Source organism: Cervus canadensis, chromosome 6 (genome assembly GCF_019320065.1).
Source record: "Cervus canadensis isolate Bull #8, Minnesota chromosome 6, ASM1932006v1, whole genome shotgun sequence".
Lineage (NCBI taxonomy): Eukaryota > Metazoa > Chordata > Mammalia > Artiodactyla > Cervidae > Cervus > Cervus canadensis.
Window position 1 is genome coordinate 60717387 of NC_057391.1, and position 26528 is coordinate 60743914.

General features: G+C 52.9%; 1 protein-coding gene across 2 annotated transcripts in view; it reads right to left on the bottom strand.

Annotated features, from left to right (window-relative positions):
- Nucleotides 1-252: 252 nt before the first annotated feature.
- The window catches only part of DUOX1 (dual oxidase 1), a 33041-nt gene continuing 6765 nt past the window's right edge, over nucleotides 253-26528 (bottom strand). The window contains exons 10-34 of one of the 2 annotated variants that reach the window (XM_043472096.1): nucleotides 24858-24948; nucleotides 23743-23845; nucleotides 23302-23474; nucleotides 21577-21752; nucleotides 21249-21367; nucleotides 20297-20434; nucleotides 19508-19621; nucleotides 18550-18749; nucleotides 17711-17896; nucleotides 15271-15496; nucleotides 14905-14998; nucleotides 14465-14640; nucleotides 12310-12379; nucleotides 11966-12097; nucleotides 11247-11425; nucleotides 10784-11014; nucleotides 9977-10076; nucleotides 9649-9698; nucleotides 8003-8130; nucleotides 3919-4072; nucleotides 3293-3525; nucleotides 2894-3052; nucleotides 1412-1567; nucleotides 1130-1258; nucleotides 253-572 (exon numbers count right to left, since the gene is read on the bottom strand). In XM_043472096.1, the coding sequence (XP_043328031.1) occupies nucleotides 450-572; nucleotides 1130-1258; nucleotides 1412-1567; nucleotides 2894-3052; nucleotides 3293-3525; nucleotides 3919-4072; nucleotides 8003-8130; nucleotides 9649-9698; nucleotides 9977-10076; nucleotides 10784-11014; nucleotides 11247-11425; nucleotides 11966-12097; nucleotides 12310-12379; nucleotides 14465-14640; nucleotides 14905-14998; nucleotides 15271-15496; nucleotides 17711-17896; nucleotides 18550-18749; nucleotides 19508-19621; nucleotides 20297-20434; nucleotides 21249-21367; nucleotides 21577-21752; nucleotides 23302-23474; nucleotides 23743-23845; nucleotides 24858-24948 (3640 nt within the window). In that variant the 3' untranslated portion in view covers nucleotides 253-449. Of the gene's footprint in view, nucleotides 573-1129; nucleotides 1259-1411; nucleotides 1568-2893; nucleotides 3053-3292; nucleotides 3526-3918; nucleotides 4073-8002; nucleotides 8131-9648; nucleotides 9699-9976; nucleotides 10077-10783; nucleotides 11015-11246; nucleotides 11426-11965; nucleotides 12098-12309; nucleotides 12380-14464; nucleotides 14641-14904; nucleotides 14999-15270; nucleotides 15497-17710; nucleotides 17897-18549; nucleotides 18750-19507; nucleotides 19622-20296; nucleotides 20435-21248; nucleotides 21368-21576; nucleotides 21753-23301; nucleotides 23475-23742; nucleotides 23846-24857; nucleotides 24949-26528 lie in introns of those variants that run through there. The other variant, XR_006270077.1, reaches the window with a different exon arrangement.

The window sequence follows — 26528 nt, forward strand, 5'->3', positions numbered from 1 at the left end:
TTACCAGCCCTTTTGACAGTGGAGAGCTCAGAGGAGAGGAGATTTGAGGAGTGGAGAGAGGTTTTAGGATGCCAGAATCTATCTGTGCTCCCACTTCATCCCTAAGCTCAACAGCCCCTGCACACACACACAATTTGTCTGCTTCAGCCTTTTGATTTTTTTCCTTATTTTGGAAGAAGAGGTGTCACTTCGCCGCAAAACAATAATAGATCTCCTAGCTCCCAACTTTTAGTCCTTACATAGTGCCTTGCATTTCTCTAGGCTGAGACATTCTGGGCCTGGGAGTCCCTGAACCCACATGGGGTGACTGACCATGGCCACCTGGACCAAGGTTGGGAGGTAAAAATGAGGAGATGGCTGAGGAAGCCAGAAACAGGAAATCTAGAGGTGAAGTGTCAGGCTGAACCTCTGCTCATCTAGACAGTGGGCATAGCCCCTGGGCAGGAAGCCTAGAAGTTCTCATAATGGTGGGAGAAATGAGTTCCATCCTGCCTGTTGACGAGCTGACAAGCCTTTTCTACATTCTTGGTCATGCCAGGGGGGCCGCAGCTGAACACCCCAATCTTCCGGACCTGTTGGAGAAAGAAGTGAAGGCTAGCTCAGTGTTTAGAGGGAGTGTCTAGCTCAGTGTCTAACTCCATGTTCATGTGAAAGACCAGCAGGAGTCCTTGGTGAGGACTCATTCCATGATCCTGTGAAGGTTTACTCCATACTGTGCATGATGAGGGCTGGTTCAGGGTTTTATAAATCTTGCTGAGTTTTGGAAGACTTGTTCTCTGTGGGGCTAGCCTTTACTCTTTTCCAAGGCATTTGCTAGCTTCAAGTGTAAGCCCAGTGTTTGTCTGGATAGTATTAATGGTAAGGGTAGCTCTGAGTTTATGGTGAGGACCAGCTCCACCACTGAGCCCTTCCTTTGGGACAAGGCATCATGGCTTCAGAAGTAGCAAGTCCCTGCTGCCTGCTTCCTGCCTTTGCCTCTGAGTGACCTGCACCTCTCCTTTTCCATTCCATCACCCCACCAGACTCCTCAGGGATCGGTTCTCCTCCCTTGATGGAGCAGGTTTGGGAGCTTTGCTCAGACCTCAAATGATAAAGGTGAAGAAAACCTCAATGTGGGGTGGGAACTGACCTGTGGATGGACCTTCTGCAGAGAGTTGAAGAATGCCTCGAAGGGGGGGCGGCCAAAGTGGGTGATGGAGCGCAAGCCTGTGAACAGACTCCGGTTCAGCACCTTCTGGAAGTGCCGCTCACAGATGTACTGGGGAAGGAAGCAGAGGAGAAAGGTCATGGCCAGCAGACTCAGGGTCAGCTCCTCGTCCAGAGGCTGGTCCGCCCACCCGCCTCGGCCATCCTGGCTTGCCCTGCCCACCCACACACCCACAAAGCCACTCCTTGGTTGGCCCTGACTCACCAGCATGGTGGTCCTGAGGTCGAACTTCTCAGCCAGCTGGGTGATGTAGATGTGCACGGACACCAGGTCCTGGCGGTCATTCTCCTCCACCTCTCGGATGATATCAGCCAGCCATTCAAACTGCCGCTGGGTCCGCGTCACCCAGATGAAGTAGATCTGGGGAAACAGTGCTGGAGCTTGGGACCCAGCTCGTCTCAGAGTCCCTACCTCCCAGGAATCACCACTCCTGGTCTCAGAGCAGCTTGTGCCTCTCCCCAGGCAGCCAGGGGGAGTGAGTGTATGGGGCCATGCTCTGAGGGGGGAGACGGAGCTGCCCCAGGGCATGGAGAAGCGGAAGTGAGCAATAGCCTGGGGCTGCGAGAAAGGACCCCGTCAAGTGAGCTGAAGGTCAGGTGGGGTGGGAGGCAGCCTTCCCTTCCACTCCATCCAGTGGGCCCTGTTCAAGCTGCTAGGCTCCCAGCCTACAGGCTGCCCGAGGGGAGGGGGACCCGCTAAGGGGTGTGTCACAGAACGGCCTCTGGGAAGACTGCGTTGGCTGCCTGGAGTGGATAGGCATGGGCTCAAAGAGAGACCAGGGGGGACTTCCTGGTGGCCCAGTGGCTAAGGCTCCATGCTCCTAATATAGGGAGCCTGGGTTCGATCGCTGGTCAGGGAACTGGATCCCACAAGCTGCAACTGAGTTCTCAAGCTGCAACTAAGACCTGGTGTAGCCAAATAAATAAATACTAAAATCAGAAAATATACCAGGGGCCTGGATGCTGCCCTGGGGGACCCATCTCCAGCTTCTGACGGGGAGAAATGGGGTTGTGTGAGTTAAGGAGCAGACACAGAGCTGGCATAAACAGAGGAGCCAGGTAGCTGTCTGTCACCCTCTGAGTGCTGACAGCATACGGGCTGGGCCTCTGCCCGCTGCATTCTTGCACCCCTGACTCACCTGCCGGGCCCAGAGAGACAAGCAGGGGCCCGCCACCAGGGCTAGACTCAGGTGAAGGGGCCTGGTGTGGAGGGGCCTGAGGGCCTGGGCTGTGTTCCTGGAGCCGACCAGGCCCACCAGCCCTGCCTTGAAGCCCCTCCTCCTATTCCTCTTGAGAGCAGGGCTGGTTTCACCGGTGCCTCACCCCAAGTGCACCCTTCCCGACACTGCTTGAGGGGCGGGCCCCCTCTCCAACCCTGGCTGGAGTGACTCTCAGAAGCAGATTCTATGTGGGGCACCCCATAACTGAGGGAAGAGCCTGCAGGCATCAGCAAAAACACTCGGGTCCAGGAACAGCCCGACTGTGCTGTGTGCTGCGGTCCATGGGGTCGCAAAGAGTCGGACACGACTGAGCTACTGAACCACAACAATATCCTGACTCCCTTGGGTCAGGCCAGCTCAGCCTTGCCTAGAACAGGGAGGCCAAGAACAGAGGCAGGGGACAGGCATGGATGGACACAGTGACAGGGAGCAGGGGACCACAGCTGGTGGGAGGAGGGGACACTCACCTTCTTACAGAACACTTGGCAGCTGACTGATGACTTGAAGACCAGGTCTTTGAGGATGGAGGCAAAGGGGGTGACCCCAATGCCCCCTCCCACCAGCACTGACACCTCAAACTTATGCCACTCCTGGTGGCCCTCTCCAAATGGCCCATCGAGGTACAGCTGCAGGAAAGGGAGTGGGTTAGAGTTGAGTTCGGCTACCACCACAGTTCTGAAGCCAAAAATGGGAGGCAGGGAAATGCAGGTAGGTTTATGCAGTGAGGGAGAAGTGGGAGCCTTGAAGCATCATCTGGAAGAATCAGTCTCTCAAGGAGGAACACAGTGGGGAGTCTGGTGCTGCAGGACCAACGCCTGCTAAGGGGATGTGGGAGCGTGTGGTACGCCTGGCCTGGGTCCGGGCACCTTTGGGTATTTGGCACAGCTGTCACCCGTCGGGGGTGAGTAGATCTCCCTGAGACGGGTGGTCCAGGGCCCCGCTGCCCGGATGTGCAGGCTAAGCGTCTCCTCGTGGGGCGCTGACGTCAGCGTGAAGGGGTGGTACTCAGTGGTCCCCAGAGCCAGGCAGGCGATCCGCACCCACTGTCCTGACTTGTACTCGAAGCCTTGGGGCCGCTGGAACTCCAGGTGGGTCACTCCTGAGGAGGGGAGGTGGGCGGTAGCCCATTGTTCTGAATCCGGCAACAGGGGGCCCCCCAAGAGTTCCCCCACCTGCGGCCTCAGCTCTGCTTTTGGAATATGACAAAGGAGGCCTCCCCTCATCAGAAGTCACAACACCCCCTCAGGCTGTGTCTACCCTGAGCAGGGTTTGGGCAGCACTGGGGCTGGTGGGCAGCAGGAAGAGGAGCAGCCTGGCCCAGGCTCCTCCTCTCTCTGGTGTGAGAGTGGCTCAAATCCCCTGGCAAAGAGCCTCTTGTACTCACTCCCTCACCCCTACCACCTCAAGGCCCCTGCTAACTCCACTGGGCCAGGCTCTGCCCTGCCCTGTTCAGCATCCAGAGAACAACCAGCCTGCTCCCCCGAGCAGGTACCTGAAGGCAGCAGCTCTGCCTTCACCACGCTGATCTCCACCTTCTTCCGGCTCAGGCTCACCAGCTTGTCCCCCACATAGATAAGTGCTGGGACCAGGAAGAAGATGTGGAAACGGGGCAGCTGGATCAGGGCGAAGCTGCCATGGATGATGAGCTAGAGAGAGCAAAGAGTACAGCTGAGATCGAAGCCACACCCACAACAGGGTCTGACCCCTGCATCCTTCCCCAACTGGCCTATCCAATCCCCACCTCATCAGGTGCAGCGCTCCTTCCAGGCTCCAAAACCTAACCACTCCCAACCCATCCTCCATAGCATCCATCTGCATCTTCCTGACGCCATCCACCTGCACTCAGGCAGTAGCCTCCTAACTTTCCGCGGGTTGCCCTACTGTGGTGTGTTCTTTCCAGGACGGTCAGTATGACTTTTTAAAGTTCCTTTTATCATGTCATCCTAGCTCAGAAAAGCTTAGAGGGTTTCCCACTTCACCACAAGGCCTTGCGATGCTCTGTCTTCTGCCTGGCAGCATTCCCTGCTCCCTGTTTTTCAAACACAAGTCCTTTCTATTTCCAGACTTTCCACCTGTTGCTCCCTCTGGCGGGAAGGCCTTTCCCCTAGTTCCTCCCATCACCTCATTTTTCGGGCCTCAGCAGAAACTCCACCTCCTCATGCCTTCTCCCTTCCCCCAGCACACTCTCTATCCCATCTCCCTGTTAACCCCATTCAGAGCACTGTCGTCATCTGCGATATTTGTGGATATTTGTGTTCCTTCATCCATGGACATGTTTACTGTTGTTCTCCCCACTGGACTGGAGAAATAGGGACTGCATCCATTTTCCATGACACTCTCAGCTCCCAGCAGTTTCTGACTGGCACATGGTAGGCACTCAATAACTAGTGAGTCAGTGGAAGGGGTTTCCCCAATTTACCCACTTCCTTTGGAGACTACGACACCTAGTCAGTCCTCTTTTTCCATGAAGTAACTAACAGGTATTGTCCAACTCTGGTTCTTTCCCCAACCAGCTGGTCTAATGTGGTCAGACATGACTTGCCCCATTCTTTCCACTTGCTTTGTTTGAGTCCAGTCAGTCTGGCTCCCACCTCCACCTCTTCTCAGGACCTGCTCACAGCAGACTCCCAGTGGCCAGTCCCCGAGGCCGCCTTTTAGATGGCATTCACTCCCACTCTCCACAGCCCATGGCTCTAGTGAGCATCCCGGCCTTGCCTCTTTAGCAACAATGCCCTGCTGGTTTTCCCTCTTTCCCTCTCTGACTGTTCACTTTCTATCTCCTGCACTGGTTCTGCTCCTCCCAACTCCTAATCCTGTGTGTTGCTCAACCCCGATTTCTTCACCCTCTGCTCTTCTCCTACAATCTCCCACACAGCGTGGCCTCTCAGCCCTTCAGCCTCAAATATTCTATTGTCATTCCCACTTCTCCACCAGCGCTCCTGCCTTTCTTCTTTTTTTTTCCTCGATCAGGGATTGAACCCAGACCTTGGACCCTTGGCAGGGAAAGTGCAGAGTCCTAAGCCCTGGACTGCTAGGGCATTCCCTCATAGGTGCCCTTCCTTCCACCTAGAATGCTCAGTTCCCACTCTGCCCTATTAAACCTTAGCTTATCTCTCCTTCAGGCTTAGCCCAAGTTCCATCTTCTGTGTGAAATCTTCCCTAACCAGTTTGTCCCAAATGAGGCTCCCTTCAATGAGCTCTTGTAACTGACTGACTGGAACATTCAGCTCAGCAATTAATCCCATATTATCTGGTCATTTTGATCACTTCACGTGCATGGCACTCATCTCTGCAGCTAATCCTCAATTTCCGAGGACAGGGCTTAGAGTCTCCCCCTCCTCTGTTGGGCCTGTGTGTGTGTTGGTCACTCAGTCATGTCTGACTCTTTGCGACCCCATGGACTGTAGCCTGCCAGGCTCCTCTGTCCATGGAATTCTCCAGGCAAGAATACTGGAGTGGGTTGCCATTTCCTTCTCCAGGGATCGAACCCAGGTCTCCTGCATTGCAGGCAGATTGTTTACAGAGCAAGTATATCCTAGGCCCTCAACAGATAACTGTTCAAGTGAACTCGGTCCCTCATTCAGCTCCCTACTCCTCCAGCTGAGTGTTCCCCAATTCTTGAACCTCTCCCCACAGAGCTAACTCGAACCTCTTTGGGCTCTGAATTGGCTCCAGTTTTCCCAAGATCCTCTTTCATTACGGAGCCCACGCCCACCCCTGAAGCTTTCTGAGCATCTACCGACTGAGAACAATGGATGACTTCATACTCCTCTGTTTATACACCTTGCTTGGTGTTGGCTCTACCTTGAAACCGCAAAGCTGCTGCAGAGTCATGGTTGATCAAGGAGCCTGGGGAACAGCTTGCCTTCTCAGCTTCTGCTGCACTAGCTCCAGCCTCTACAGCCTGAATCAGCAGCCTAGACACCTTTGCCCAGGGTCTGCTCCACACTGGGGTCTTTTACTTGCAATTTCTCTTTCTGCCTGAGGGCAAGTGGCCACATCTGAGATAAATGGAGAGGCAGCTGGTGCTTTGTGTCTGCATGCTAAGCTGCTTTAGTTGCGTCCAACTCTTTGGACCCTATGAACCATAGCCCACCAGGCTCCTCTGTCTGTGGGATTCTCCAGGCAAGAATACTGGAGTGGGTTGCCAGGAGATCTTCCATGACCCAGGGATCAAACTCAGGTCTCTTATGTCTCCTGAGTTGGCAGGCAGGTTCTTTACCACTAGTGCCACCTGGGGAACCCTGCGATGCTCCCAGGCTGCCAGTGCTAGGACTTCCCAGCTGAGGGGCCTGTACCTTGCTTAGCTGCTGACTTCCCTGTTGGCTTCCCCAGTGATCCCCAAAGCCCAGGGATAAATCAGAAACCAGTTTTGCTCTCAGAGAGCCAGGCTGGCCACTCTTCTGGATCTAGTTTTTTTTTTTTTTTAAAGCTGCTTTGTCAGCAGAAACAAAACTATCATCTCCACCCCTAATAATAACAGTAACCCAGATTCTAGGGCTCTACCCATTATCAAGAGATTGGTGAGGGAGGCATAAATTAGCCACAGCTTCCAAAGAAACAAACTCCATGAGTTCTCGGAAACATCTAAGCTGAGGTTGGGTATTTATCTCCAGAACCTTGAAGTGCTGAGCCTCAGGCAAGATGGAACCAGACATTCTTATCTCCCAGTGAAGACAGAGCTGCACCTGGGAGGGGGCAAGGCGGACAACCAGTGCCATCCAGACCCTTTGTCTTGGGACAAAGAGGACCCCTGTGTGCAGTTGTTTCTGGAGCCAGGTGACAGAGAGGGCAGCCGTGTGTGAGCTCTGCACTTCTTGAATCCTGGCAGACAGGCTGTCACCAGTGGGGACGTCAGAGCTTTGGGACTTGGTTTACCGTCTCAGCAAGGCCCTAAGAGTGCCCTTTGGGGAAATGCCTGTGTCTGTGAGGAAGGCAGGCCAAGCAGCCATGCCATAGCGGCACAAATCAGAGTCATCTCTGGAAACAGCCACTGAAGTAACAGAGAGCAAACCCAGGGGAAGAGGGAATGGGAAAAGGAAGGAGGGAGGCAGGGAATCTGAGGGAAGGGAGGCAGGAGCCCAGGATAAGAAGGAAAGGGGAGAGGTGGAGTCTCAAAATCCATTTTATCAACAATCCAAAGAAGACATTTTGAGCAAGTTCATTGACATTACAGATGGCACTTAGCTACCTGGATGGGGTAGCTAACACCCCAGAAAACTGGATCAGAACAAAAATGGCAGAACCTACTTAAGGGTGAGTTTCTCTTTAAAAAGACAATGCTCCCTTGAGTGAGTCCACCCAAGAGCCCAAACCACCACCCAAAGAGGGGAAAGACTGGCTGGGCAGAAATGATGTGGGGGTGTCTGGAAGGAATGTAGACCAGCCTGGTAAGGCTGCTACTGCAAAATGCATGCCAGGGAGTCAGCCTTCCGAGTGCTGCAAGTTGGGTCAGTCTACCTGAGCGCCCCATACTATAATCTCTATCTTTTAAGGTGGATGTCTCGGCCATCGCTGCCTCCCTGGGAACATCCACCCAGATTCCGCTGGCCTGGTTCATAGCCAAAACCTCTCACCAGCACATAGAGCAGGATGTAGAGGTGATGGGTCAGCCAGAAGCCCCGGAAGCTGCAGCGCCGGAAGTGGTGGGAGGCGAAGATGTACATGATGGAGAGAATCAGGAGCAGCATGACTCCCGTGAGACCTGCAAAATGAACATGAGGTGAGGGCAGAGGAGCAGGGCCTCACAAAATGGGCTGTTCTGAGGCTACTAGGGTCTTCTCTCCACTCCACAGCTCTAGGCGAATGATAGAAACCCACCATCCTTCCCTCTTCCTCTCCCCAATACCACTGATCACAGGTGCCTTTCACTTTTCACCAGACCCTGCTTGTCCTTCATAGCCCCTGTTACGACTAGTATGTCTCAAGCACCTGTGTCATTATTTGTTTCATATCTGTCACTTTCTTGACTCTCAGGTCCACAAGAACAGGGCCCAGGCTAGGGTAGTTCACCACTGCACTCGGGTGCCTAGTGTAAGGCCTGGCACCCCACAGGCCTTTGGAAAATGTGTACTGAATGGATGAATGGACAGGGCAGCTACTCTGAGTCCTCTGGATAGAACTCCGGATGCTGTAGGCCCTACCCTTGGGGAGTCGAGGCTTGGTCAGGGTCCAGGTAGCACTCTACCTGGCAGCCACATCACAGAGCATGAGCACTGACACAGTAAGTGGGACCACACCATCACTGTTCATCACCAGAGCCCCCCTGAGTCCCACCCACCCAGACCTGGTGGGAGACCCCTCCTCTCACAGGGGATCCTAGGCAACACTGGAGCCATTCCAGAGAATGTCCCTCAAGTGATCAAGGAGGAGGAGGCAGAAGTGAGGAAGATTAGAGCCCTGTAGGGTGGAAAAGCAGAGGTTAAGAAGGGATCTAGCCAAAGCCTATAAGTCCTGAATGGAGAGGAGAGCATAAACACGGCTTGATCCATTAAATCCCAGTGTGCAGGATCAGCAAGCACTCTCTGAAGTTCAAAGCAGATCGTTTTAGGGTTTAAAGAAAATTAAAAAAAAAACATGCTGTGTTTTACAGAAAGGAGTGTAGAAGATGCGTTACCCCAAGGAGGGAACAGACTTAAAATATAAATAGCTTCAAGAAGCATTTGAATAGATTTACAGCTAATAGCTCTAAAATGGGTGATTATGGGCAGTGAGGAATATGCCCTAAATGGCTCTTGTCAAGACTACAGAATGGAGGGGGAGGGGTATTTGCCAGGCTCTATGAAGAGTAAACTCCGGGAGTTGGTGATGGACAGGGAGGCCTGACGTGCTGCGATTCATGGGGTCGCAAAGAGTCGGACACGACTGAGCGACTGAACTGAACTGAATGAAGAGCCCAGCCCCTCCCTCACATAGCTGAGGACAGCATTCCTCAAAGTCACTGTCATGGTAGGTGTGTATGTTCGGGTGGAGGGGATACACTGCTGTCCCTCAGAGGGAGTAACTAGCTCAGAACTGGGGGAGGAGCTCAGCTAAGCTCTTGAGAGAAGGCCTGGAATGCAGTCCCCCAGCCCAGAAAAGCGCTCAGGGCAAGGACATAGCCTGGCTCACCATCAAGGCCAGGAGCACCAAGCCGAGTGACTGGGCTGCCTGTGGCAGACAGAACCCAGAGCCCGGCACTCAGAGCCAGGCCCAGAAACACACGCAGCGAGAGGGCTCTCACCTGGCACAGTCTGGAAGAACCACCAGTAATACTTCTGGGGGAACTCGGATCTGTGGGGAAGGGAAAGCAAGTGAGGAGACATCTGGGACTTCCAGAAAGGACTCTCCAGAGGAGGCACCCCAAACCAGCCACCAGTCTCCCTTTCTGCAACTTGGGATTCTGGGCTCAGGATGATCATTGTCTGTGCTATAACCTGGAGGGGGACCCACTCCTGAGCCAAGAAAATTTCTTTTCTTTTTTCTGAGCCAAGAGAATTTTTGCAAAGAATTTCACCCTCTTCACCCCTAGGCCAGGCCACACACACACTCTCTCTCTTTCTCTCTCTCACCCATTGTCATGGAAGAGGCCCGGAAAGAGGCAGGAGAGGACGCTGAGAGGGCTGATGGAGAAGAGGTACACGTTCACCACGTGGCCTGCACTGTGTAAGACTGAGGAAGACCAGACAGGGTAGGGGTGAGCCTGGGGCCAGCCCACTGTGGGTGCTCAATGCATTCAACCCTAGCAGGAGGACTCCAGCCAGCCAGAGCTGGGGGCCTGAAGAAGGACCCTGGGGATCTGGACTTCTGTTTTCTAATCAGCCTCCTGTTCCTCCCCTGCCTCACATACCCATTATCCGTGAAAACAACCCCACGGGTCTGAAATTATACTCTTAGAAGTTCATTCCTGGGAATTCCCTGGTGGTCCAGTGGCTAAGACTCTGCGCTCCTGATACAGGGGGGCTGGGTTCGATCCCTGGTCAGGGAACTAGATCCCACATGCCACAACTAAGACTCTATGCAGCCAAATGAATAAAAATAAATGTTTTTTAAAAAAGTTCATTCCTTTGGTTTCTTTTGCAGAATTATGTTTTAAAACATAAAAGTTGGGGGAGATCACACACTATTAAGTGCACTCATTTTGGGGTGTGAGTAACTTGTCAGTGGGAAGTGGTGAAATGAACTTGACAGCCTGGGGCAGTGAGGGACTCCTGGGCTTACTTCACACCACCGAGGGAGCCACCGACATCCTATGAGAAGAACATCTAAGACTCAGGCTCACGTTACACGTGGGTGGAGAAGAGGGGGGCTCTCAGAGGAGGGGCAGCCTGCAAGGGGCGGAGGAGGTGGAGAAGATCCCTGAGACTCCCAGGCCCTGCCTGTGAGGACGATGGCAGTAGAAGCAATGAGGCGATGGAAGTCCACGGCGGCGTCGAAGGGCACGTAGCGGTTGAGGAAGGTCTCTCGCAGGAAGGTGATGAGGTTGCGGCACATGGTGAGCAGGATGTAGGAGAACATGAAGGAGATGCTGGCCGCTGTGCCGCGCGACAGGATGATGCCCACACGGGTGATGTCCGTGATGCCCTTGTGGTGAGCCGCAAAGGCGTAGTCTGCAGAGGGCCCTGGCGGGTGAGCGGAGCGGAGCGCAGCGCAGGCCCCGGCCCGCGGCCACCACTGCCTGCCACAAGCTCTATTTGAGCCGGCACTTGGCTCTCCTGAGGCCCCGCCCCCAGGGCTGTCACTCATTGCCGCCCCGCCCCGGGGCTGTCCGTCACTCGCTTAGGCCCCACTCCCCGGGCTGTGGCTTATTCTAAGCCCCGTCCCTCCACGGCTGTCACTCACAGTAGGCTCTCTCCAGGAACAGGCCCCCTGCAATCGCGTAGAACACCGCCAGGCAGCCTATGTGGCGCCGGTAGTTCTCAACGAAGCGCTTGAACTGCTGCACCGTCTGGTGACGACGGCTACGTTGAAACTTCTCTCGGTGAGCCTCGGTGAACAGCAGGGGCTGGAACGATGTCACCCTGGGAGACAGGAAGTCTTGGTTCTCGGCTAAGGACCCGATGCTAATATGGACCCGGTCTCCAGAGGGGAGAAAGGAGCATCAAGTCATTCAAGACAAAGTAGGGTGTAGACCTCAAAGGCTCCTAATTACCACCCTCCTCAAGCGGGCTGTCAGTGAGGGGACGCCCTTGCAAATGGTCACTCTGTCACTCTCTTCTTCCAGTCCGTAGCTCTCAATTCCCACTAGCTCTATTCTCATCCTTTACTGGAGGCTTAATGGACTCTTCCTCCAGGAAGCCTTCCCTACCTCCCACGCATAGGTGACCACTTCCTTGAGTTCTGAAGCCTTCTGTTCTTACCACTATTATAGCATTCATCAGTGGGACACTGTGACTATCACTGTACCAGACTATCTCAGCAGACTGTGACATTCTTGGGCAAGGACTGTTCATCTTGCCCACACCCTCAATGCCAGCACAGTGCCTGGCGTAGAATAACCAATGTGTGCGTGCCAAAGGAATGGGTGAACTGTTTGGGCTAAAGGGAAGGAGCAAGCGTACTTCTTGCCAAACCTCCGGCGAATCTCCTGGGGAGGGTCTGTGTCGTTGGGGCACTGCAGTCTCCGTGGTGTCAGCTCCACCCCGATGTCAGTGTCCTTTCGGGGACAGCGAGCACTCACTCTGGGAGAGGGACTAGGACAGGAATGCAGATTAGGATGGGACCTTGGCCCCCTGAGCCACCTGATTCTCTGCTGCCCCTCTCACAGGGCTTTCTCTGCCCTTTTCTAATTTGCATGAAAGCACTACTTGGGCTAGTGAAGGTTCTGATCCCAGACATTCTGGGGAAATAAAAAGCACCTCCCTGACCCCAGCTCTCCCTCCAACATCCCCAGATAAGGGCTTACCAGAGCTTCTCCTGGCTGATGTAGGAGGCTCGCCGGCAGAGGTCCTTGATGACTTCAGGTACCTCCACCCCTGCAATGCAGAGCCAGGCTAGCTAGAAGCTCAGGGTCCAGGGCCCAGGAGGACCTATCTCAGATGCACACCACCCACCCCATGTCCGGACACTGTAGAGGGTCCCTGGCCAGTACACTGCCTCTGGGTGAGCCAGCCTCAGCCCGTGATCCCAGTGGGAGCTAGACTCAGCCATGAGGGGTTAGGGAGAGGGTTTGAAACCAAGGGGGCCAGGCAGGCTCCCCTGAGTATGTGTCCAGTTTCAGTCCCCCACCTGAGACTGGTATAAGGCTTGTGGGCTAGGGTTCAGGAACTGTACACAACCTGCCTGCTAAGACTTCAGTTCAGTTCAGTTCAGTCGCTCAGTCGTGTCCGACTCTTTGCGACCCCATGGACTGTAGCCTACCAGGCTTCTCCGTCCATGGGATTTTCCAGGCAAGAATACTGGAGTGGGCTGCCATTTCCTTCCCCAGGGGGATCTTCCCACCCAGGGACCGAACCTGGGTCTCCCGCATTGTAGGCAGACGCTTCACCGTCTGAGCCACCAGGGAAGTCTGCTAAGACTACTCAGCCACAAAACCCTGCTAAAGACCCTCTGGCTTAAAAACTCCCAGGAGTTAAGTGTAGACTCTGGGTAGTACATGTATGGGAGATGACTATAAAATTCTTTCCCCTTTTCTGTGTTTGAAAGTGCTCGTAATAAAATGTTAGGGGTTGGGAGGAACCCTTCCAGAAGCTGCCAGCGCTGAGGGGCAGGGCAGGACTGAGCTGCAAATCCAGGTTCTCACAGGAGGCCTGGGAACGTCCAGGTCACTTTCAAGTGCAAAACCAGTCTTGAAGATTACCCTGGTCTACAGCCCAGAGGCCAAAGTGATTAAACTGAATTTAATGAAATGAGTGTTTTAAAACAAAGAATAGATGTCTGTTCTCTCAGATGGTTCAGCAAACAACAGATGTTGGAAAATGGTAACAAATGGCAAATGTAGGTGAAGGGCAAAGGGCAAATGATGCTCCTTGTATCATTTTTACACCTTTCCTGTGGGTTCATGATGTTTCCGAGTGAAATACAGAGGAAACAGCAAAGCACAACAACAATTAAAAACCAAGCAAAATAGTACTCAGTGTTAACACTCAACTTAATCCCCAAGCCTGGTCCTCCCCTCCACACCAGGGCCTGGATGTCCCAGGACTCTGGTCTAGGCTCACTTCCTGGCACCTATCCCTGCTTTCCCCTCAGGCCCAGGTGCCTGTCTGGGAAAGGTGAGAAATTGCAGAATCAGGAGTGCTGGGTCTGTGTTCTACCAACACCCCCCTCTCGCCCTGGGGACCAGAAGCCCTGACCAGAGGCCCAGCTGTGTTTTATACAATTCACCCCTCACCCCTTCTGGGCTGCTCAGCCCCCCAAATTCTCATAATACTGGGAGGGACTGGGTTTGGTCTCAACATGTCCCAGTGAGAATTCCAGGCTGTGAAGACTCTGTAACAGCCCAGAGGAGGCCACAGGCAGTCCCTCTGCCTGCTACCTGGCCCCTCTTCACCCTGACTCTAGCCCCTACTCACCTGAGTCAGACATAGGTGGGGCAGGTAGTCAGGGGGAGGGAAAAAAATAGAGTGGGACTCCATATACTTAGCAAACATTTAATAAGCACTCCTCCAAGGGGTAAGGTGGCAAATAAAACCAGAGCAGCCCACTGCCACCATCAGACACCCCAGCTGAGATGGGTATGACCAGGTACAAGGAGACACGTCTTCCCTCCTGACGTGGGCACCAGGCACTGGGGTCTTTGACAGGAAAGCAGAATTCCACCTGCCATCCCCCACCCTACCCTGACCCTGCCCACCCCACCAGCAGGGCTGCACTATGACTTTTCTGGGCCATGGGCACTACTACCTTTCTGCATTAAAATATTATATTTTAATAATTATGTTGGTATAAAGAAGAATATAATCCAGGATGGATACATTACATGTTTATCATCATTATTATATCAATTCTTCTCACTTTAAAAGAAATATAAACAGTTCCATGGCACCTCAAAGCATGTGGGCCCTAGGCAGGTGACTGCTGTGCCTACTGAGTCAGCCGTGCCCAGCCCGCTGCCCCACCTTTGACACACAGCTGTGTGAAGCGGAGCTCGCTGTCGTGGTCCCGAAGCATGAAGTGGAAGTCCTCCCACGTCAGCTCCTGCTTGTCCTGGAAGCCTGACTCCCGGAACATGGACTCCACCACCTCGGTCAGCTGGGTCTTGGTCAGGCAGTTGTTGGAGATCTCGATGAAGGACCTGGGGCCGGGGGGAGGGAGGCCATCAGGCCCCAACAAGCAGCCTGCATCTTAGATGCAAGGCCATCCCAACAGACCTTCAGAGCTGAGCCAATATGGAAGGGCCCCGACTGACTAAATCCCAAGCCCTCTCCTAGTTACAGCAGTCTCTGGCTATATGGCCTCTATATCTGCTGTTTACCTCCTGCTCCCTCCTTCATATCCCCCCTCTCTCCCCCACAGTCCCTGCTCTGGCCCACTCTCCCAGCTCTCCTGCAGCACCAACCTCAGCATTCTGATGAACTCGTCCTTGGAAATGAGGCCATTCCCATCAAAGTCATACATGCGGAACATAAGGCGAGACTTCTCCTCGGGGGAGCCTGGGAGAAGAAGGACCCTGTGAGAGCCTCGGCCCACCTGCCTACACCCCAGGCTGGCCAGGAGGAGCCTCACACTGGATCGACCCACTGCTGGACGCAGCCAGGGTTTGCTCTGCTTCCTGACCCCTACCCGGGCATTCCCAGGTGTCTGCCACGACTGGAGACCTGGCCGCAGTGCTTCCCCGTCACTTAACAGGTCAGCGGCACTCCAGCCTCAGTCTGCAGCTCTTCTCATCTCCTCCTGTCTAGGTAATCACTCCCCCCTCCCTCACCTTTCATGAAGACCACCAGGATGTCGAGGAACTCCCGGAAGGACAGGTAGCCATTGCCGTCTTTGTCGGCCAGAGAAAACATGGACTCCACAAACATGTCTTGGGGCTTGAGGCCCAGGGACTCGGCGAACTCGGCCCGGCTCAGCTCACACGTCAGGGCCTCCCGCACCTTCTGCGATGAGTCCAGGGGCAGGGTACCTGCGTCTGCCTGGTCGATGTCCAGCACCTGTACTTGGGCAGCAGCAGAGAGGGGAGAGAAAAAGACAAGGCTTCCTTGACTTGAAGGCCAGTGCAGGCTTTTGGTGCCACCTTTTAAGGTGGCTGCTCAGCACCCCCACCGCTAAGTACTAGCCCATCAGCCCTGTGAGTGGTCCCTGGGCCTCTGTGTTAGCTGATTGGACCAGGGATGTACACTTGACCCAAGCAGAAGGTCTGGAATTGAGACTGGGAGGTCCCAGAACAGTCTTGACCTGAGTGTAAGAAAACAACCACACTGCTCCTTCATGTGCTCAGAGACATAGAGACAGGAGGAAGTGGGGGGTGGGGGGTGGACTTCCCTGGTGGTCCAGCGGCTAAGACTCTGTGCAGGGGGCCTGGGTTCGATCCGTGGTCGGGGAATTAGATCCCACATGCCACAAGTAAAGCCCCAGCATGCCACAACTAAGACCTGGCACAGCCAAATAAATAAATAAAAGGAAGCAGGGGCATGGAGAAAATGGAGGCAGCCTGAGACAGAAGTGGCCTTGTTTGATGACAGCTTTCCCTTTCCTGGTCCCTTTCAGGCCAGATCACAGTCTTCCCTTTGGACTTCCTGAGACACCACTATGTCCTCAGAGTCACTGACCCTCTGTCAGTGCTAGCTTGAGCAGGTGTCTCTTATCTCCAAAGGAGTTTTAACTGAGAACATCTTCAGCTGGGCTGAGAACACGTTGGGCGGAGGCAAGGGGAATTCTCATGGCAGGCCATCTTCAGCCCACCCTCCCCAGGACTGCCTGATCATAAGGACAGACAGTGAGGGAAGCAGGCCACTGCACCTGTCCTCCCAGCCTGTCTACTGGGGGCCTCCAGGTCCAGCCGGCTGTGATTTCATGAGCTAAACCTCATTGCTTCAAGCAAGGTGCTGTGGTAGAAAGAGCCTGGGGCTGGAGACAAGAGACCGGGGTTCATGTTCCCTACTCTGCCACCCACTCACACTGCGTGACCTCAGGTAAGTCTATTCAGCTGTCTGGCATTCATTTCCTCACCTGTCTTTCTTATCTCACAGGGTCAATGAGAGGTTGTGTGAAAAATGTTTTGAAAGCACTGAGCAGATAGAAAGGGTTGGCAGCTACCCCCAGAATACAGTAACACACCCTCAACAGTTCCCAGCACAGTGAGTTCCCAGATCACTTTGGGTCCTAAGCTGAGAGGAGGTGCCCAGGTCCTGGCAATGAGTCACCCCAGTGAGGGGTCCCTCCACTCTCCTGCACACTCAGGTTCAGCTTGGAGGAGTGAATGACATGCCATGTGCCTGGCATGTGATGAATGACCATTAGATGGTACCTTCCTTCATAAATCCTCTCCCCAGCCAGCCAGCCCTGCTCCTTCTCCTTCATTTTCTGCCCCTCTACTAGGCATCTCTGCTCAGCCCTTCATGCTGCTTTCTTCTGAGACAAAATTTTTCCAACTTGCATGCTTGCCAAATCTCACCTCCACCAAGACTACCTTATGTCGGCCTGAAGCCTTGCTACCTTTTCTGAACTCCTAGACCACTTACTTCCTGGATCTCTTTTGTCACTGTCATTCTTCCCAATTATCTTTCTTCCTGTGCTCACACCATCTTCCTGGGGGGATGATAAACTCCACTGGTGGGGGCCCATGCTGTATTTATCCTTCATCTCCCAAGCTTCTCCTCTCCACTATTCTGCTCCCAGGCTGCCTGTATTTCCATACCAGATAGGGACTGAAGTCCTTGCAATTCTCTTCCTATCTTGTTTACCCACATCCTCCCAATAGACTAAAAAATCTGCAAGGTGGACACTAATGTCCCATCGAGGCCTCTGACAGCTGTGCTCCCCCAAGGACGCATGACCAAGGACCCTCACTGCCCCCATACTGCTCATCTCACCCTAAGTTCCTGCAGCCATTGGGACAGGATGAGCTGCATGAGGGCAGAAAAGTGGTTAGCTGTGAGGAGTGAAATAAGAAGTGACACATTCAGATAACCCCCTTCCTGGCCATTGCCTCCCTGGAGTCTTACAGACGAGAATGGGCTTGGGAAGGGGGCAGGAACATCTCCTTATAGCAAGGTCAGGTAACTTGGCCAAAATCACAGCAAAGTTGATTGTTAGCTAAGAACCTGGGGCTTCTAACCTTCCCTGGTGTCACCCCCTGGCCTCACACAGGTAAGGGCACCACTACAGGCAGACGCATGTGGACAGAACCGATTCCACATACACACCTGGGAGAAAAGGTGCCTGAAAAAGGTCTCCAGGAGGTGGCTCCGCTGCTCCCGTGTCACTGCGGCCCTCATCAACTCCTGCTCTCGCAGCTCCCACTCCTGGAAGTTCAGCCCGCTCTCCTTCAGAGCGCCTCGCAGGCTCTCCACCATCACCTGCCGCTCTTCCTCCAAGTCAAACAGCAGCACCTATGAAGGAAACATCAGAGAGCAACCACGTGTCAAAGCCTTGTGAGGCCAGAAGGTTTATGTGAATCTTGTTTTTTTTTGGAGGGGCAGGAGGGGGGGCACTGGAAAAATCACCCCGGCCAAAGAGATATTGTTAATCCTGGGCTTCGTGGAGTTAAGTAGCATGCTTGCAGGTGCAGAGGTAGCATGCAAAGGCACATGTGCAAAGTTATGCTTCCTCTCTACTCCATACTGGAGAAGGGATGGGAAGGCAGGAAGGGCAGAGGATGGAGAGACCCAGAAGCTGGACAGAGTCAGAGCCAAAGACCAGCACCTGACTGAGCTCCCCTCCAAAGCTCTAATTCATCAGATCCTGCAGCCAGGGACAGGAAAGAGGGCCCAGCTTCTTCTAAGGACACTCAGCTAGGGCCTGCCAGGCATTCGTAGAAAGGGAGAGGGCAGACTGAGTCTGCAGGAGCAAAAGGGACAATGGAGACTGTGGCATCCAGAAGACTCAGAGCAGCACAGACATGTTCCAGTTTATCTCACTATCCAGCACTCCATCCAGGGACTAGGAGCTAGAAACCCTGCCTGGTTTGGGGCCCCTTCCCTCCACCTGGCTCCCCCCATGGCTTAGGCTGCGGACAAAGAGCCAGGGGCCAGCTGGGCCATACCAGGTCATACTCCTTGGGGATCTTGAGCAGCAGGGCACGGTGTCCGTGGTTGCTGGACAGGATGAGGTTGACCTGCTGTGGGGGCCGTAGCTGGACTGTGCGGAGCACGGAGAGCCTGCCGTCCACCACGTGGATCTGCCCGGGCTGCAGGTGGACCAGCACAGGCCGGCAGGGCTCCTTGTGGCCCTGCCATTCCATTGCTGGAGAGAGATGAGGCTGGGTCAGCTGGGGGCTTCCTCCCCACCCCCTACCCCCTGCTGCCTCGGGGAGGAAGAGGGCCGGCTCAGGGCTGGAGTTAGATCAAGGCCTCTGAGCTCCATGTCCTGTCCTGCATACTGGCGGTCATCCCCTCCCAACAGTTGCGCCTCTAGTCCATGAGCAGCATAACTACCATGTCCTGGGTGTTGACTATGTGTCCAACACCGTACCCAGTGCTTTGTGTGAACTATTTTATTTAATGTTCACAAATCTATGAGGTTAGTGCTATTGTTATTATCATGTTACAGATGAGAAAAAAATAGGATTAGATAGATTAAAATTTGCCTGAAGTCCAATAGCCCATAGGGGTGGAACCAAGATTCTAATCCTCAGTGAATGTGATTCTAGACCTTCCTTAATGACTTCTTCGTTGCTTGAAATTCCAGTTGTGAGACACTGCAAAGCAGCAGTTCTCGGGAATTTGTGCATCACAATGAGCCTGTGAAATGTAGGCAGGGTCCCATGACTCCTCCCTGTGAGTCTATCACATTCTGTTTTTTGTGGGGACCATTGGGAGGAGCTAAGGAAGATGGAGGACTCCTGATCTGATTCCTGCCTAATGCCCCAGTGACACTTCCTGCCTGACCCAGCCTGTCCAGAGGCCTAGAAAAGGTCTTTGCCCTAGGCTGCTGAGAGAGGCAGGGGCTGTAGCCTGGAGTCATGACCTCCCCTCCCCAACCCTGGCCAGCCCCAGGCCTACCTTTTATGCCCCCCACGAGCTTCTCACACATGATGCTCTGGCGGTCTTGGCCCTGAAGCCTCTTTAAATTTCTCCTCCGGAGCTGGGCAACGATCCAGGCACTGAGCAGGCTCACTGAGAGGCAGAAGCAGTAGGATGCTCAGAGGAAGGTAGAGGTCTGGGGAGATCAGTGACTTCTTTCCCAGGTTTCTTTCCTTGGCAAGAACCCCTGCTGTCCTCACCTCCTAGGTAACCCATTCAGTTGTCTCAAATTATGAAGTGCCCCGGGAGGGAGGTGCTCTGCATTCCATGGGAAGTTTTGTGGAGCATCTAAGGTGCCTGCCTACCCTTGTCTGCTTCTACCACTCGGGTCCCTTCCCAGCTAGAAACTGGTCCTTGTGCCAGAGACTGGACCCACTCTACTAGGCTGCTGGTCGATCAACACACTTAGTCAAAGACTAAGTTGCCCAAGCCGTTGCCCCAGCAGCTACATCCCAGCCCTGCTCCTCAGGCAGGCATTTGCTTCTGACAGTTTCCCACGCCGAGGCTCCTGTAAATTGCTGTGGATTGTGGGTTGCCCATGGCTCCTGAACCAATCTGGGCCCTGCGAGGGACCCCAGAAGAACAGGAAGACAATTCCCCCTGGAGCTGACTTATGTGTTGCTTTAATACTTCTCACGTCCTGCCTGCTCTGATGTTTTCATCTCCTCGGAGGAACAGTACTCTGCATTTGTTGGTTATCATAAATACATCTGACCCCACCCCCAGCTGACACCTCTCACCCAGCCCCACCCTGCCCTTCACTTTTACCCAAGGGGAAGCAGCACAGAGTCCCAATGGTGACCCCGAAGCCAAATCCACTGCCTTCAAAATAGTCCCGCATGATGGGGGGAGCACAGGCTGGCAGGCCTTCGGTGCTGAGCTGTCCTGGCTGTGGGCAGGGGTCTCCTGGGAAGACAGAGGAATGTACAGGCCTGGGGGTGCTGGCCCACATGCTCTAGGACAGGATCACCGAGGAAGTTAGGGTGGCAGAAAGAGTTCTGGGAAGCAGAGGGGAGGGGGCTTCTTACCCCTGCCATTGTACCAAGGATGTGGCATCTGCCTACTTGGGTAACATGTGGATAAAAAATGAACCTCAACCTGTCTCTCCCCCACACGCACATAATACACGCACATACACACACACACACACACAGCCCTTCCCTCATCACTGCAGTGGGGTTAGGATATCCTTGGCCACCTGATGCGAAGAGCCAACTCATTGGAAAAGACCCTGATGCTGGGAAAGATTGAAGGCAAAAGGAGAAGGGAGTGGCAGAGGATGAGATGCTTGGATGGCATCACTGACTCAGTGGACATGAATTTGAGCAAACTCCAGCAGGTAATGAAAGACAAAGGAGCCTGGTGTGCTGCAACCTCCATGGGGTTGCAAAGAGTTGGACACAACTTAGCAACGCAACAACAACAAAGGATAGCTTGACCCCCACAATGCTATAACCATCCTGGCCAAATGTGAGCCTCCTCACCAGGTCTCTCTGCATCTCAGTACTACCCTCGCTTGGGTACCTGCTGGGGTTTTACAGAAGGGATCCTACATAGCTGTATGTGACCACCGGGGGCCCCAGAATCCAAGTCTTCAGGGGTAGAAGCAGGGACACTCCCCACATGGAGTCTACTACCCAGTCACCCTGAACCAAGCCCCCAGCTGGGGAGGGCTGAGGCACCAGATCCCAAACCCCACAAAGCGCCCCAGGCCACTCACCAGCATGCCAGAAAAAGACACTGGGCTGCAGGGCCCCAGGGTCCACCTTGGTGACAGCTACTAGGACATCCCGTAGGGAAGTGTTTCTGATCTCTGCAATCTCTTTTTCAGAGAACAGCCTGGGAGTGGGAGAGGTGGGGAGCTGTTGAGATGGGTGAGCAAGGCAGGCCTCTAGGCCCAGGAACCCAGATGAAGGAAAAGACACAAAGCGTTGGGGAGGGAGTGGTGGGTCAGCTGGGAGTCAAGGGCCCATTGGGGCCATTCATGGGCAGAGGGTCTGGGATCCAGGCTGAGGTAGAGTCTGAGGTGGGATCCAAGCAGGCCTTACCCATTCTTGCTGTTCTCAAACCAGTAGCGGTCGCCATCCCGCAGTCGCACAAACTGATCAAGGACGATGGTGCTGAAGAGGGGTCCAGGGTCCCCGTGGCTCTCCAGGAGCCCCCCAGGGAGTAGCTCCAGCCGGGATAGGTCCTGATTGTACAGGGCCGCCGTGGCCTCCAGCACCTGGAGCCAAGAAGGGAGAGGAGTGAGTGCAAAGATTGAGTACCTGCCCTCCAACCAAGAGCTGGCTCCCAGAGATCAGCCCCAGGGATCATCACAAAAAAGTGACAGTGATGATAAGTCACTCATTATGCGCTGGGCACTGCTCTGAATGCTTTCTATAAGTTGACTCATTTATGAGAATTCTCTCACAGACTCAGCTGCTTATTTATCAAGTTAAAACAAAACAGGCAGGCAGTCTCCTAGGTGACTTGTTCTTGAAAAGGTATGACAGTTGAAGGGTCAAAATCAGCACGAAAGTTGAATGGTTGAATGATAAGTCAGAAAAAGCTTCTAATCTTTACAGGTTAAAAAAAAAGTCTGGAAAATCGAATCCCTTCATATCCATTGCCTTTTAGAGACAGTATACGAACAGTGTCGTTCACCTGACTTTTACTGTAGTTCTTTTCTCCACAATGTAAATAATCACTGTGTGCTATGCTGTTCTTAGTCTCTCAGTAGGGTCTGACCCTTTGAGACCCCATGGACTGTAGCCCGCCAGGCTTCTCTGTCCATGGGATTCTCCAGGCAAGAATACTAGAGTGGGTTGCCATGCTCTCTTCCAGGGGGATCTTCCCAACCCAGGGATTGAACCCAAGTCTCCTGCACTGCAGACAGATTCTTTACCATCTGAGCACTGGACCAGCTTAATTCCAATGAGGCCCAACTGAAGTTAAGGATTTGCTGCCTTTGGCATAACTGGTGATTCCTATCTACATGTTGATTTTATAAAGGTTTCAAGCCTCATGGACATATCACTTCTTTATAACCTTTCAATTCTCCACTTTCCAATAATTTTATAAAATAGTGAGGGCAAAAGCAATAAAATAATTATTGACTGCTAGCTTCCCCAGTGGCTCAGAGGTAAAGTATGCAGGAGAGGCAGGAGATGAGGATTCAATCCCTGGGTCAGGAAGATCCCCTGGAAGAGGTATGGAAACCCACTCCAGTATTCTTGTTGGGAAAACCTCATGGACAGAGGAGCCTGACTGGCTATGGTCCATGGGGTTGCAAAGAGTCAGACACGACTGAAGTGACTGAACACAACTGTAGAAGCAGTGCTGTGCCCAAAACGTAAGGCAGCCAGAACTGGTCTGCTGGCTGGCAGGCCATGCCGTTTGCCCAGGTGATAGCTCAGAGTGTGACAGCTGACTCTCCAAAAGCAGCTTGAATATTGGCATACAAAAGTACAGTTTGTTCTTGAGTTAAGGACCGCCTAAGCTCATTCAGGGAGTTCTTGGGAAGAGTAAATGAGATGAACCCTATTAAGTGCAACAGATGCTCTCTAAACATTGCTGGATCTGCACAATCGCAGTCTAAACCTGATCCTGCTGGTCTGGTAACTTCCATCCTGGCGTGTGATCCTGCGAAAAGCGGCCTGGGTGAGCTCTGCCCTGCCCACCAGGTGCTTGCCTCTGGGGCCTGTGTCTTGCTGTCTGTCTTCTGTGTCTCAATCCAGTATGCCCTGGACCTCCCCCCCGGCCCCACCACCAGGGGCCCAACCCCTCCTCACAGTGCTATCACTCCGGGAGAGGGCTGGGTTGATGTCCTGCCATCTGGTAACTGGAGGCAGGCCCAGGGTTGCCCTGGCCTTGGTGTAAGAGGGCAGGCCCAGATCCCGGCCCCGGAGCAGGCAACTGGCCAGGTAGTCTGTGCGGGAAAACTTCAGTGGCCCAGGCCAGAAATCTGGGGATGAGATACCGAAGAGTCTGAGGGAGTTCCTGGACCTCATGCCCAGGTTCCCACCAGCCCTGGGACCCCAGCCATACCCACAGAGAGGGAGCTGTGGTTTGCAGGTCAGAAGCTCCATCAGCAATGAGACAGTGTAGGTTCCCCATCCCTCGTCGCCCCCCAACCGGCATGCCTCCCTGCCCGATTCTGGAGCTCCCACTGAACTTCTTCCCAGGGGCCAGGGCTGCATAGCCTGCAGGGACAGCCTCAGCCTCAGCCTCACCTCGCACGTCTTCCACCACCACATGGTCCTCTCGCTCAGCGATCTGGGAGGCCATGCCCAGCAGTAGCGCATCCACATCTTCAGCTCTTTGTAGGTTGGGGTGCTTTAGGGGTGGGGAGAGGGGAGAGGTGTGGCTAAAGAGGCCAGAGGTTGGGCAGTCAGGTTCCCTCAACCCCACACTTTGGGTCCTGGGCCCACCCAGTCCTGCTGTTTGCTCCCAAACTGGGGGGTCATTCTTCCTCTACAGCTTGGTTCCCCACTCAGGATGAACAATGTCCCCATCCACCCAGAGTGCATGCTGCTAGGACACAGGTCTCCACAAGCACAAGGGACCTAAACCTTTACCTCTGTCTTAGGAAACTTGATGGTACAGTTGCCAAAGGCACTAGGTCTAGGTCTTGGCCCTTGCTCTGTTAGCAACCAGTTGTGTGACAGGACCTGTCTGAACTCAGTGTCTTGCCCTTAATAAAAGGGCCTTATTAATAAAATATGTAAAATAATACAAAGCAGGACACTGTTTTTATTAGCAGGATTTATTAGCAGGACACTGACTTCTCTTTCAGCCCAGATCTATGACTCTGTTTTCCTCTTCCCTCTTTCCTCTTACCTGCCCTCTATGAACACACTACATGGAGTATCTCATTTTGCTTTAAATGAATGGTTAATGCTCCTTACCCCTAGTGACCTGGACAGATGATTCCTGTTCATCTCTCAGAATTCCTCCCTCCACCTTGCCCTGCTCACACATACACATTCACACACTGCCCAGGTGTGTCTAACTGGGAAGTTTCCTTGGGGGAAGGGATGGCTGGGGTACTCCAGTGCCTACAGGGGAGAAGGAAAACCTAGGAAGAAGTGACCCATGCAGAGCCACATCAGCACAGCCCCCACGCCCGTGTCTCACACTGCCCTGAGGTGGGGGAGGAGACTGACATTTGACGGTGCACAGCTACCTGGTCATCTCAGACATTGGTAGAGGAGAAGGTTGAGGTGCCCCGGGCTGCCTCCTTCACCCCAGCCCATCCCAGCTGGCTACCTCAGTCTACTGCCCACCTTTACCACACACCCTCAGACACACACACACACACACACACACACACGCCCTCAATCCTGACCTCTCGGCTCCAGTAGCTGTTGCAGACCCGGAGAGCTCTGGGGACACTTGAGTTCCTATTGATGACCCCCTGGAAGTGGCAGCTGGCATTTCTGAAATGAAAGGAGCAGGTTAGTGGTGACTGAGGCTATGAAGTCCTAATGTCAGGCAGGCATCAGCTTTGGTCTCCAAAGCTAGAGCCAAGGACCTAGGTCATTGCTTCCTTAAGGTGGTGTGTGGTCATGTTCTGAACAATCTGATTTTTGGATGCTCCCTCTCCCCACATTAAAGCAAATTTCTAAAACTGTATCCCATATTTTGCCATGTTTCACTCTCTCCAACTCTCTCTTAACAGATAAAGATATGGATATGGGTATAGATACAGTTACAGATAAACTGTCAACTGAAAAAAAATGCACAACATAAGAGATGTGAGTTCCGATTTTATTCAGGGAACTTACTGAGGACTATAGTCCAGGAAACAGTCTCTGAGTAGCTCTGAGAGGACTACTCCAAAAAGGCTGGGAGAGAAGCTAGTGTATATATATGATGTTGGCTAGAGAATGGGTGCAAACACCCATCTCTGTAGAAGGTTACTGCTAGTCATGAAGATCAGTTATCCTGGTTAATGGTTTTTGTGTTTTTCTATGTATTGGGAGATAGAAGAATCTGGGGTCATTAAAAATATTTTTTCTGAGATATCTCTAGCTATCTAAGGAGTCTGTTTTTCCAGTGCACAGAGTGCCTTATCCTTTTTTTGGTCCCAAATTCTTTTTCAGGGTATACTGTTGGAAGATAGCCGCAGTGGTTAATTCCACAAGTGGTTCCTTGTGGAACTGGATGGTGGGCAACATTTTTTATATATATTTATATTTATGTATGTAAATTAAAACATATAAAAGGGATTATTAATCATTTTTTTGAAATTTCTTGTCTATGGATAACTCAAGTACTACAATTTCTTAGCCATCATCAGCCATATCCAGAAATTGTTCTAGAGTAAAAAAATCTAATCCATGAATTGTTTTAAATTATAATGCAGCTGGAAAAAAAATAGACTGCCATGCTTTGTTTTATATACTTTTAACTTAATATGTGCATGTTTTTAAAGTTTCCCTCTCATTATTTTGGAGCCAACACTTTTCTCTTTTCTTCAGCTCTCACACATTTTTATTGTAATACCCTCCAAAGGCTTATAAGCCCCATGTTCTGTTCTTATAGCTAAGAATGCCCCTAGTGTAGTGTCAACACCTGAGGTGCAGACCTGGGGGCTTTGTGATTCACCCTCTGAACCTCAATTAACTGATCTTTAATTGGGGGGATTGATATCTACACCAGTTGCAAAAAAGTGAACATTAAGGTACTTAAAAACCACAGTGATTGGAACTCCCCTAGTGGTCCAGCGGCTAAGACTCTGTGCTCATAATGCAGGGGGCCTGGGTTTGAGCCCTGGTCTGAGAACTAGATCCCACGTGTGGAACTAAAATATCCTGTGTATGCTGCAATGAAGACTGAAGATCCCAACTGCCGCAACTAAGACCTGGCATGGCCAAATAAATATTAAACACACACACACACAGTGATGTATTTTTTAAAACAATTGTCCTTCTTTCCTTCCCTATTCACTCTTCCTTGGGGAATGGGCATACTTCAGATTGATAAACCAGTCCTGAGGGTAGATTTTTCTCAATAT